Below are 12479 nucleotides of genomic sequence, written 5' to 3' on the forward strand. Positions count from 1 at the left end.
CACCTCAGGCAAAGCCTTCTCCTCTCTCACCTCCCCGCTGCCGGTGACACTTGCAGTAAGCTTGTGGTACATCTATTATCCTGTGTGTTTGATATCACCTTGCTCTGGAGAACACCTGTCCTTTCAGAGCCCTGGAATCACGGAGGGTTGGGGGGAGCTGCTACTTACACCACAAATTTACATGGTGGATGTCCAGTGCTTTATCCACTGAGCCATCCCCCCAGCCCCACAAACATCGCTGTTTACTGAGAGCCTTCTAGGTGTTCAGAGATTAGTCAGCTCAGTCTTCCAGTTTGAGACATGTATGTGTACGTGCACATAGGCTGTGAGGAGGAGCATTTGACAACAGCAATTCCCAACACGATGCTCACAGTTCTGCAGGCTTCCAATCCTGGCTGTCCTGGAATTCACTCTGTAGACCAGGCTGGCCTCGAACTCAGAAATCTGCCTGCCTCTGCCTCCCAAGTGCTGGGATTAAAGGTGTGTGCCACCACTACCTGGCAGGCTTCCCGTTGTTATATGGTAATACATCTGAACAGACGTGCCCATTGTTATGATCATGTGACTAGGACATAGCTCTGCTGACCCTTAGAGTCTCCTTTAAATATCTGTTCTACCTTTCCAACTGTGTTTCTCAGTGATACTGTTGAGGGGCGATAAGAGCCCAGACTGCTATATGAGGTGTCTTAACTCTTCCGTAATGACACCCACTTTGCAGAATTATTGTAAGAACAGAGCGAGCCACTATATGCAGAAAGCCCAGGGGACAGCGTAGAGCAGATAGACAGTCAGGAGCTCCAGAGAGGCTATGCAGGAGGTGGAGCACGGCTGTGCTGTGTGGAGTTGTCTCTCTTCCCGTCTATTCTGTGTTCTCACCTGTGAGCAGCAGTTTGGTTGTGTCAAACTTCAGGGTGAAAATAAAATCTTGTTTTGTTAGAAAATTGAAAGCATTTCCCTACTGTCTTATGATTATTTCAGGATTTTGTTGTTATTGTTTGTTTGTTTGTTTGTTTGTTGACATCTGACACCATTCCATGTGTTCTTCCTTTTTATAATCTAGATTTTTATTTTATTTTATTTTTCAGTTTTGTCTCTCTGGAAGTTCTTTTTCTTTTTTATCTATTTTTGCCACCTCTCTCCACCCCCTTCCTTTGTCTGTCTCTGTTTGTCTCTGTCTCTCTGTCTCTCTTTCTTGGATCTCATCATATACTCAGGCTAACCTCAAACCAGTTATCCCCTAGCCACAGCCTCTTAAGAAGTAGAATTAGACCAATTTTACATGGTCCCACTGGCTGCTGGGTAGATATCAGATGTAAGAGAGACAGGACAGGATCTAGGTGAAGGGCACTTAGAAAAAAGAACATCGCTATAGCTTTCCTAACCCAAGACACCGTGGATGCTCAGACGAGATCAGCAAGAGTAGCAGAAGTAGAAAGAAAAAGTAATGAGCATAAAGCCGGGGAGTTATGGCTCAGTAGTTAGACTGCCTGCTATGTAAGCATGAGGTCCTGCGTTGCAACTCCAGCACCTACCTAAGAAGCCAGGTATAGCTACCAACTGTACCATTGTACAGTTACCACTGTCACTCTGGAGGTCAGGGCAGATCCTCAGAGCTTCCTGGACAGATGAGTCAAAATAGGAGTTCAGTTTCTTTCTCTTCCTCCCTCTTCTCCTTCTCCTCCTCCTCCTCCTCCTCCTCCTCCTCCTTGGCTGGCCTTGAATGTAGAGCAGGTTGGCCTTGCACTCACAGAGATCTGTTTGCCCCCTCTCAAGTGCTGAGATTAAAAGTGTGCACCACCATGTCTGGAGAGAGACTCTGCTTTAAAGAAAAGAAAGAGGTGGAGTGTGAAAGAGAAAGATGCTTGAAGTCCTTCTGGCTTCTGCATGTGCACACACTCATCTGAACATCCACATGTACACACACACACATACACACCAAAATAAAATAAACAAAAGGGTTAGACAAGGTCAGGAGAGGTTTTGAAGGTATCAAATACACATAGTATAAAATTTACCACCTGTGATGGTTTGTATATCCTTGGACCAGGGAGTGGCACCATCTGAAGGTGTGGCCTTGTTGGAATAGGTGTGACCTGGTTGGAATGGGTGTGTCACTGTGGGTGTGGGTATAAGATCCTCACCCTAGTTGCCTGGAAGTCAGTCTTCCACTAGCAGCCTTTGGATGAAGACATAGAACTCTTAGCTCCTCCTGCACCATGCCTGCCTGGATGCTGTCATGCTCCCAACTTGATGATAATGGACTGAACCTCTGAACCTGTAAGCCAGCCCCAATTAAATGTTTTTTATAAGACTTGCCTTGGTCATGGTGTCTGTTCACAGCAGTAAAACCCGAACTAAGACACCACCCTAATATTTTTGTCTGTCTGTCTATCTATCTATCTATCTATCTATCTGTCTGCCTGTCTGTCTGTCCGTCCGTCCGTCCGTCTGTCCGTCTGTCTATGTGTGGTTATGAATGTGCCACAGCGCAGGCATGGAGAGCAGAATCAGTTCTGTCCTTCCATCACATGGGTCCTGAGGAGTCAAACTCACATTGTCATGCTTGGTGGCAAGTGCTACTGCCAGGCCACCTCTACACCATCCAAGGGTATAAAGGGTAGTAAAATACACTCACAAAGGCTACGCATGTGAGCATGGTGGTTTGTGCCTGTAATTACAGCACTGGGGACACCAAAGATCCAGGATCAGGATCTAAAGGTCACTGAGTGAGTTCAGGGCTAGCCTGGGTTACTGGGTCTTGTCTAAAACAGAACAAAACAAAAACGCATGCACATTGTGGAGTAGCCATCACCATTGTCTTGAGAACTCATCTTGCCAAGCTGAAACCCTGTGCCCATTATACAACTGCCCATCCTCCAACCTGCCAGCCCCTGGCAACCTGCAATCTCCTTCCTTCCTTCCTTCCTTCCTTCCTTCCTTCCTTCCTTCCTTCCTTCCTTCCTTCCCTCCCTCCCTCCCTCCCTCCTTCCCTCCCTTCCTCCCCTCCCTTCCTCTTTTCCTCCCTCCCTCTTTTTTGTTTTGTCTTGTTTTGAGACAGGATTTCTCTCTGTGCAGCCCTAGCTGTCTTAGAACTCTCCCTGGCTGTCCTAGAACTTGCTCTGTAGACCAGGCTGGGCCTCGGACTCAGAAATCTGCCTACCTCTGCCTCCCAAGTGCTGAGATCAAAGGCGTGCATCAATATCGCCTGGCTCTACTTTCTATCTCTGTGAATATTATTACATTAGGTGCCTCTGATAAGTGAAGTCATACTGCAATTTTCCTGTTATAACAGACTCATTTCACATAGCAGAACGTCTCAAGATTCAGCATGTTGCAGCACATGCCAGAATTTCTCTGTTTATATGTTGAATAATATTCACTGTATGAGTTCATTTTGGAAGGCAGCTATGCCCATGACCCAGACCACTACATTTTGCTTAATGGCTCACTTGTTGATGGATACTTCTGCTGTTTCTAGTTTCTAGCTGTGGTGAATAAAGCTGCTATGACCATGACCTGGGCTTACAGTCTCCTTAGGACTCTGACTTATACTCCTGTGCAGGACTTGCTGGGTCCTGTGGTACTTCTTTCGTGTGTGTGTGTGTGTGTGTGTGTGTGTGTGTGTGTGTGTGTGTGAATGCAGGTGTCCATGGAGGTCAGAGCATTGAATACTTGAGTACCCGGGAGCTGGAGTTACTGGCAGTTATGAAGTTATGAGCTGCCTAATGTGGGTGCTGCTGGGAAGTGAACTCCAGGTCCTTTGGAAGAGCAGTGCCCAATCCTAATCCCTGGGCTATCTCCTCAGCCCCTCTTTTCCCTGGAGGAGCTGATAAGCTACCTTTCATCATGGCAGCAACGGCTTTACAAGCCCCACAGCAATGCATAAGTCTTCATGGTTTTAGTACACTAGTCATCTCTTTATGCACTGTTGGCTTTTAGGAATCTTAGTCCTAGGGCTGGAGTTGACTCACACACCTATGTAACCAACCACCTAGCCTCCTTAGCAACTGTCCTTCCTCCACCTATCAAACCTTCCATCCCCCTCACATTCACCTCTTCGTCTAATAAGACACCAAGGGTCTTTTCTGTGCCTGGCACAGGGATAGATGCTGTGGGGTGAATAGGATGCTGATACAGCCACATTCAACTCTGTGTCCGGGTAAGAATTAAAATGCCAATAATCAGGGTACGCCGTTGAGAGAAACAAATACCTCCTGCTCACCAGGCTTTTGCAACATGCCTGCAGGCTTTTAGGATAGGCTGTTCTGCAGTGGTAGTAATTTCCCAAAAAGGAGGGTTGTTTTGTTGGCCCCTCCTTTCTTGATTCCTTATCTCCTCTGGTTTTGTTTGTTCGTTTGTTTTTATTTGCTTTATTTTGTTCTGTTCTGTGGGGACAGCCTTGAACTCCCTATATAGCTCAGGCTAGCCTTGAACTCCCTATAAAGCTCAGGCTGATGTTAATGTTCTTTTGTAAAGATTTGTTTTTATTGTTTTCAATTGTGTGTAGGTGTATGTGCCTGCTTGTGTGTGTGTGCACACGTGTGTGCTAGTGTCCTCAGAGGGCAGAGGTGTTAGGTCCCCCTGGAGCTCCAGTTGTTCTGAGCTGCCCAACACGGCTCTGGGAGCCGAACTCAGGTCCTTTGGGAGAGAGTCAGTGCTCTTGAGCTATGAGCCATCTCTGCAGTCCCTGGTCTTCTGGTTTGAGCATACTTTGCTTTTCTGAGGACAGCCCTGGCCTTCAGCCTGGGGTTTCTGTCCTGAGGAGATAAGCTCAGCTGAGTGACTCTTAAGGCTTGGTGTTTTGTAATCTTAATATCGCTTGGTTCTTGTTCTTCTTAGGACTAAGTAAGAACATGGATGAATGGGTGGGAACAAGAAAGGATCAGGACAAATGGACTGACAGCTATAGTGGTTTCCACTTGTGATCCCAGCACATGAAGCCAGCCTGGGCTCTATATCAAGACCTTGTCACAAATGGGCTCTCATTTGGCTGGGTGGCTCTGGCTGCATAGACAGAGGTTGGGTGATGGGTAGCTAATGGATGGATGGGTGTGTACAGACAGATGGACAGGAGCATCAGGAGAGGCTCTCTGTGTCACCATAGGTCTTACTTAAAGCTTACATTACTTCACAGTAATAGCTTAGATCCCGAGAGCTGGCATGGTGTAGTAAGAGTTAAAATACTGTGTAAGTCCCTGGAATTACACAGAAGTGAGCTCGGATCATGACACTACACTACCAGTGGCCATTGTAGACAAAAGACTTTTTTTTTTTTTTATTTTGAGATAAGGTCTCTCTGTGTATTCCTGGCTGTCCTGGAGCTTGCTACGTAGACCAATCTGGTCTCAAACTTGCAGAGATCCTCCTGGCTCTGCCTTTCAAGTGCTGGGTTAAAGGCAGGACTTTAATGTCTTGAATTAGAGCTTTCTTTACTGTCAACAGGAAGAGTCCTGTTGAGACAGGGCTTTGTATAGCTCAGGCTAGCCTTGAACTCCCTATATAGCTCAGGCTAGCCTTGAACTCCCTATATAGCTCAGGCTGGATTTGATGTTCTTTTGTAAAGATTTGATTTTATTGTTTTCAATTATGTGTAGGTGTAAGAGGAGCCTCTACCTCCACAGAGCAGAGCAGAGCAGAGCAGAGAGATGAAGTGGGTTAATTAGCGTGATGCCTGGTAGGCAGTAAGTTAGCATCAGGAATCCCATTGAGCACTGAGACCTTCTGCCCACAGAATGTAGAAAGTGAACATTGGAGCTGGCACAGATATGCAAATAACATAACATTCTCTGAAGGGCTGAGAGTATGTGGGTGGCCGCTAGGCAGAGGGCAAGGTGGCACAATAAAGGGACAAAGCCAAGTTAAACACTGCATTCACAAAGAATTGTCCAAGCCAGGTACGGTGGCACATGCCTGTAATCCTGGCACTTGGGACGTAGACACAGGAGGGTCAAGACTTCAAGATCATCCTCTGCTACACAGAAAGTTTGGGGCTAGCCTGTGCTACCCGAGACTCTGTCTCAAAAGGAAGGAAGAAGGAGGAAGAAAGGAGGGAGGGAGGGAGGGGGGAAGGAAGGAAAGACAATGACAGAACAAAAGAGAAAAGAAAAGAAAGGGGAGAGAGAGAGAGCCAAGCATGTTGGTTTAAATCTGTAATGAAGCAGGAGAATCACCATGAACTCAAGGCTATCTCAGACTGCGTGTCTCATAGGTTCTGGGCCAGCCTGGGTTATAGAGTAAAACACAAGAAATAAGGTTCAGGGGGCCAGAAAGGCTGACCTTTGCTTTCTGACTCACTTCCTGGACACTCTCTCTGGGGGCCCCAAATTTGGAGTGAGTTTGCCTACCAGACTGTTGGTTACATAATTGCCTGGGCACCCAAATCAAGGGGAAAGGTGAGGTTTTGAAACTGTTGTAGCGCAGGGCATCCTGGCCATCGCCTTCAGGAGACCAAGAGCAGGGAGCAGAGGCCCACATTTCCCCACAGTGCTTCTCACTGCTGTCTGTCATCCACAACAACTTTGGGAAATGCTGCTTTAGGCTTCAGAGCTAGCAGAGGTGGGGTGGGGCCAGAAAGAGTTAGGTCAAATGCCTCTCATCTCTCACCTAGAGGACAGCAAACACTCACAGTTCCTGTCCCTGGAGCTGGAACGGGCTGCGGGAGAGACAGGGGAAAGTAAATGGTGGTGATCAAGAGGAAGCTGGGTCTGCAATCCAAACTGCAGAGCCCCATTCTGTCCTTTCGGGTTTAGTGACCTTTGATTTTGGTCCTGGGGCTCAAATGCAGGACCTTGCGCATGAGAGACAAGTGCCTTCACTACAGTGTTACGGCCCTGGGCTTTCTGTTTTATTTTGAAATAAGATCTTGCTTTCTAGGCCAAGATGGCCTCAAACTTTTAAAAACATATTTTTAAATATTTATTTGTCTCTCTCTGTCTCTCTCCCTATCTCTCTCTGTGGGTGTGTCTGTGATTTTGTGTGTGTTTGTGTATATACACACATGTCTATGCTTTAGGAGTCCAGAAGAGGGCGCTGTTGAATCTTTTGGAGCTAGAGTTACAGGAGGTTGGGAGTTGCCATGTGAACTCAACAGCCAAAATCAAGCCCCAGGAACCGACATCAAAGGTCACTAAACCCGAAAGGACAGAATGGGGCTCTGTGATTCGGATTGCAGACCCAGCTTCCTCTTGGTCACCGCCATTACTGTCCCCTGTCTCTCCCTGGGAACTTAACTCTGGTTTTCTGTAAGAAAAAGTGGTCTTAACCACCAGGCTACCTCTCCAGATTCAGGCCTCAGACCTTTGTTTTGAGTTAGGGTCTCATTTTATCTACATGGCCTGGAACTCACTGTGTAGACCAGGGTGGTCTTGAATTCAGAGACCTCTCTGCTTCTGCTTCTGGAGTGCTGGGATTAAAGGCATGTGCCATCATGCCTAGCTTGCCTTCATGTTCTTTCCTCTATTTTCTGGTTGTTGAAGTTACAGATGTGCTAGCGCAGGCTCTTTAGGGCCAGTATGAGTGTACGGGAATAAATGTTCTCCTTTTGTGCCATGTTCTATCCTAAGCACCCTCTGGGCATCAGATAGCTCATTTACCCCTTCACAGTGTATGGATAAAATGGGTATAAACTACTCACTCAGATGAGGAAACTGAGGCCCAGGAGCATGCAGCAGTAAATGCATCCGGGTTTGTCTGAAGCTCCAAAGCATGCACTTTTTCTTCTGTGCCGCAGTTTCCTAGAGATGGGTCCCGCTGCCAGACTCAGAAGATGTGGCACATGGACAGAGCCTTGGTAACAACCTTTTAACTGGGGAATCAGAGGCTCAGTGGAAAAAAAAGGTGTTTAGGCTCATACAGCCCAGCACTGCTCAGCAGGATGAGAAAGCTAGAGCCAGGCATGTAAGCCCAAACTTAGAAGTCTAAGTCGAGATGATCACATGTTCAAATTCAGCCTGCGTGAGACCCTGCCTCAAAAACACACGAATACGGATGAGTGAAGGGCTCAGTAGATGACGGTGCTTACTGTGCCTGCCTGAGGTTGATCTTGGGACCCCTGAGGTTCTAGAAGGAGGGAATAGATTCTGTTCCTCTACGCATGCACAGCATATTTGGCCCCTCCCAGTAAGCAATTAACAAAAAGAGTCCTGTGGTATTGGTACACAGCTGGAAAGCATATGTCATTTCTTAAAGGATGTGTTTGTGTGAGAGACAAAGAAAAAGCAAGATCATAGGCATGCGTGCCTGCGTGTACACACATGAACATATGCACACACATACACATGCACACATATACACATGCACACATGTACACATGTACACATATACACATGAACACATGCACACATATACACATGCACACATGTACACATGTACACATATACACATGAACACATGCACACATATACACATGCACAGACATACACATGCACACACATACACATGCACACATGTACACACATACACATGCACACATGTACACACATACACATGCACACATACACATGCACACATGTACACAATACACATGCACACATATACACATGCACACACATACACATGCACACATATACACATGCACACACATACACATACACACATACAAATGCACGTGGTTACTGGAGGACTTCCCCTGGTTCATCACCTTCCACATCCTTCAGGTCACATGAGGAAATCCCTCTTTTAACACCAAATTTTCATTTTTTTCGTTCTTCTTCCTAAATTCATTTATTGATATATGCGTGTGTATGTTCATGTGTGATCGCACGCTGAGCTCAGGTCGTCAGGCTCAGTGGTGAGAGCTTTTACCAGCTAAGCCATCTCGCTAGCTCCATACCATACACCAAACTGTGCCCAAAAGTCCCTCAGATAGGCAGCAACTTTTGTTCCTGGAAAAGGTGTAGGGAGAAGCCACATCACAGATCTACCCAGAGCTATGTGGCTGCTTCCTAGAGTTGGGTCCACCCTTCCACAGACACCAGACACCCATAGGGGCTTTCTGGGGAAATCTCTTCCTTCAGCTTCCCAGGAACCTGGGCGTGGCTGCCCCTGCCTGTAGTTTTACAGAAGCAGCATTGTAGGTTTGGACAAACTCTGGTATGTGAGAAATGTCAGCCCCGTGACTTTGCAATCACACCCTGATCATGTGACAAGGACCCATGCTTGTGACTTTAGATAGCCAGGAGTCTGTGGAAGGTCACAGAGGCAGGGGAAGCCGTTTTCCAAGGCCTGCTGTGGGTCTAGAGTGGGAGCTTATGTGTATTCGCCCAATAGCAATTCTACCTATTTTGTAGGTGGGTCCACTGAGGCCAGAGAGGCTTAGGCCTGTGCTGAGGTCACACAGCCAACAGATGGCAAAGCCAGGACTCAGACGAGGGCTCAGAAGTCTGTGTCTCTGGGCCCAGTCAGGAAGCCACACCAGTGGCTGCTGGTGACAGCTCCAGGTGTGACTGTCATTAGGGACTTTAACATTGGCATGTTAGGAAACCTCTCTGCGCCTCAGAGTCCTTTCTATAAAGCAGCGGTGGAGTCCGTGAATGTTCCAGGAGATGATTAACGTACTTTCTGCCCAGCCTGAATGGTTATGTTATGTTACTCTATCATCTCCCTGCCCGGGCACCTTGGCTCACACCCTCCCCCCTGGCTTTCCCATAGATCACTACTGGGATTTCTCCGCACACCATGTCCACAACAACGAGTTTGAGAACTTCCCTGAGAACCACTTCACAGAGCTGCAGAGTGTGCAGCCCCCGCAGCTACAGCAGCTCTATCGCCACATGGAGCTGGAACAGATGCACGTCCTCGATACTCCCATGGTGCCACCCCACACCGGCCTCAGTCACCAGGTGTGTGCTGCTGGCTGTCCTCTGTCCACCTCCCCTCCCCACCCCAGACCTCCAGGCCTGTGGTGAGGCATGGAACCTTCACAGGAAGCTGACATAGGCTCTTACTCAACGTGGCTTCCTGATCTACAGAGCCAACGGCAGCTGGTACCCCAACAGCTGTGCTGACCTCCCGCCTGACCTTAGGGACCCACACCTTAGTCTCACACACGATGGATAGATCCCATATGATCCACTAGTCCTCGGCCATCTTCTCTCACCCTGTTCCTGCTTGTGACCCTCAGGGTTCCACTGCCTATAGTCCCCATTTTCTGTCTCTCCATGTACCCAGACTCTGAGTCACTAAATGCTCGCCTCTGCAGACCTCCTGGCTCCCTATTGATCCTCATTGCTGACTATTCTCTGCTCCAGGGTCCTAACCCCGACCATTGATCTCTGCCATCCCTCACTGACCTTCACTGCCCATTCATTGGCTCATCACCCCCTCATTAAGGCTCACTCACTTCCGTATTAAGCCCCAGCTCATTGCTCCCCAGAACCTTCCCACTATTCCTAGTGCACTGCCAGGGCACATGGCCCCTTTGCATGCGTAAAGATATACCTTTATCTTCCCTAAACCAGAGGCCACAGTTGGAAGGGTGGTAGGCTCGGTAACTAACAACTCATTGTACCAAGACCTGCACCCCTGAGTCTTGGTCCAGACTGGCCCCTAGTTTTCCCTTCTTAGTCCTCGACCCTGCTGACCCCTCCTGCAGCCCTGGGCTATCCCTTATGGACTTCACGCCTGTTCTTCCCTTTGCAGGTTTCCTACATGCCCCGGATGTGCTTCCCTTATCAAACCTTGTCCCCAGCCCACCAGCAGAGCTCAGATGAGGAGGAGGGTGAGAGGCAGAGCCCTCCCCTGGAGGTGTCTGATGGAGAAGCTGATGGCTTGGAGCCTGGGCCAGGTCTTCTGCACGGGGAGACAGGTAGGGTCCAGCATCACCGATCCAGTGACTGTAGCTGCATTTACATTTATGAACCTTGCATATTCCTAGCCAAGGTCAACTGGCCCAGCAGCCATGTTTCAGAGGTGTGTGTGTGTGTGTGTGTGTGTGTGCATGTGCATGTGCATGTGTATGCACACATGCGTGTTTGTGGATGCTTCTCTACCTGTACAGGTCTCTAAGTCTGTCTGTATTGTGAATGAACAGGCATCATTTCAAAGTGCGTGAGAGTCTGTGTGTGCATCAGTATTGTGTAGGAGTGTGAATGGGAGACTGTATGTATATCTGTGAAGGCCTGGGTGTATACAGGACTGTGAGTGTGTGAGGTCATGTGTGTGAGTACCTGTGAATGTGTGAAGGCCTATGAGTGTGGGAGGAAGGCCTGTGAGTGTGTAGGTCTTGTGTGTGAGTGCCTGCGTGTGAAGGCCTTTGGATAGGCATGTAGATATGTGAGAGCAGATATGGGTATATGTATGGATACACGTGACATATCTATGAGGATTTGTATATATGGAGGGGTGTGCACTTGAGTGGGAGTGGGCACGTGTGTGCTTGCACCTACCATGGCTGGGAGGAGCTGGTGGGAGGGTCCCCATAAAATCCTTGCATCCTGTCCACACACCACTTGGTTGCCCATCTCTCACAGGCAGCAAGAAAAAGATTCGCCTGTACCAGTTCCTGCTGGACCTGCTGCGCAGCGGCGACATGAAGGACAGCATCTGGTGGGTGGACAAGGACAAAGGTACCTTCCAGTTCTCGTCCAAGCACAAGGAGGCGCTGGCGCACCGCTGGGGCATCCAGAAGGGCAACCGCAAGAAGATGACCTACCAGAAGATGGCGCGCGCGCTGCGCAACTACGGCAAGACAGGCGAGGTGAAGAAAGTCAAGAAGAAGCTCACCTACCAGTTCAGCGGCGAGGTGCTGGGCCGTGGGGGCCTGGCCGAGCGGCGCCTCCCGCCCCACTGATCGCCCGCAGAGACCGCCAGGCTCCTGGACCCCGCCGGCCATAGCATTAACCCGTCGCCCGGCCCGGACACAGGGAGGACATTCCCAGGGCCGAGGCAGGACTGGGGGCCCGGCCTCGCCCTCCCATGCCCGGCCTGGCCCGCCCCACCCGCTTTGCCTCCCACCAGGACTCTAGCCCGCTCCAAGGGCCGCCTGGGCCTCGGACCTCAACCGAGGGTCAGCCTGGCTTAGTGGCCACGGTGCTTCCTTGGGAGTCTGGCGCTGGCACCTTTTTGTATATTGAATGCTTTTTAAAAAGCTCTTCCTCCCCACCCCCTCATTAGTCACTAAAGACAAGTAAAATTATTGACAGCTATTCTCCCAGAGAAGTGTCTCATTCAAGAGTTTGCGTGTGCCGGGTCCAGGGGGCGTCCCGTGTGCACGATCTCTTATTTGTCTAGAGAGCATGTTTCCAAAGCTGGGCCCTAGGGACACGGGGACCATGGACACACAGCGCTTGTTTCTAGTGAGATAAGTCTTGGCTTGTTATCAGGGCTCAGGGATCATACTGAAAAGTCCTTAGCAATCTTCTGAGTGAGACACCATCCAAGAGTGGTGGTGGTGGTGGCCGCAGCAATAAGCACAGGTGTTTCTGATCATATAGCATCTGTCAACTTTACCGGCTGTACCGTCTCTCTAGCCTGGCCACAAA

General features: G+C 49.0%; 1 protein-coding gene across 4 annotated transcripts in view; it reads left to right on the top strand.

Annotated features, from left to right (window-relative positions):
* The window catches only part of Spi1 (spleen focus forming virus (SFFV) proviral integration oncogene), a 33386-nt gene extending 21233 nt beyond the window's left edge, over positions 1-12153 (top strand). For 3 of the 4 annotated variants that reach the window (XM_011239397.2, NM_001378899.1, NM_001378898.1), the window contains 3 exons: positions 9649-9839; positions 10639-10804; positions 11469-12151. In XM_011239397.2, coding sequence (XP_011237699.1) covers positions 9649-9839; positions 10639-10804; positions 11469-11788 — 677 coding nt within the window. In that variant the 3' untranslated portion in view covers positions 11789-12151. Of the gene's footprint in view, positions 1-9648; positions 9840-10638; positions 10805-11468 lie in introns of all 4 variants that reach the window. The other variant, NM_011355.2, reaches the window with a different exon arrangement.
* The last annotated feature ends 326 nt before the right edge of the window (positions 12154-12479 follow it).

The sequence above is a fragment of the Mus musculus genome, chromosome 2, assembly GCF_000001635.26.
Source record: "Mus musculus strain C57BL/6J chromosome 2, GRCm38.p6 C57BL/6J".
Classification (NCBI taxonomy): Eukaryota; Metazoa; Chordata; class Mammalia; order Rodentia; family Muridae; genus Mus; species Mus musculus.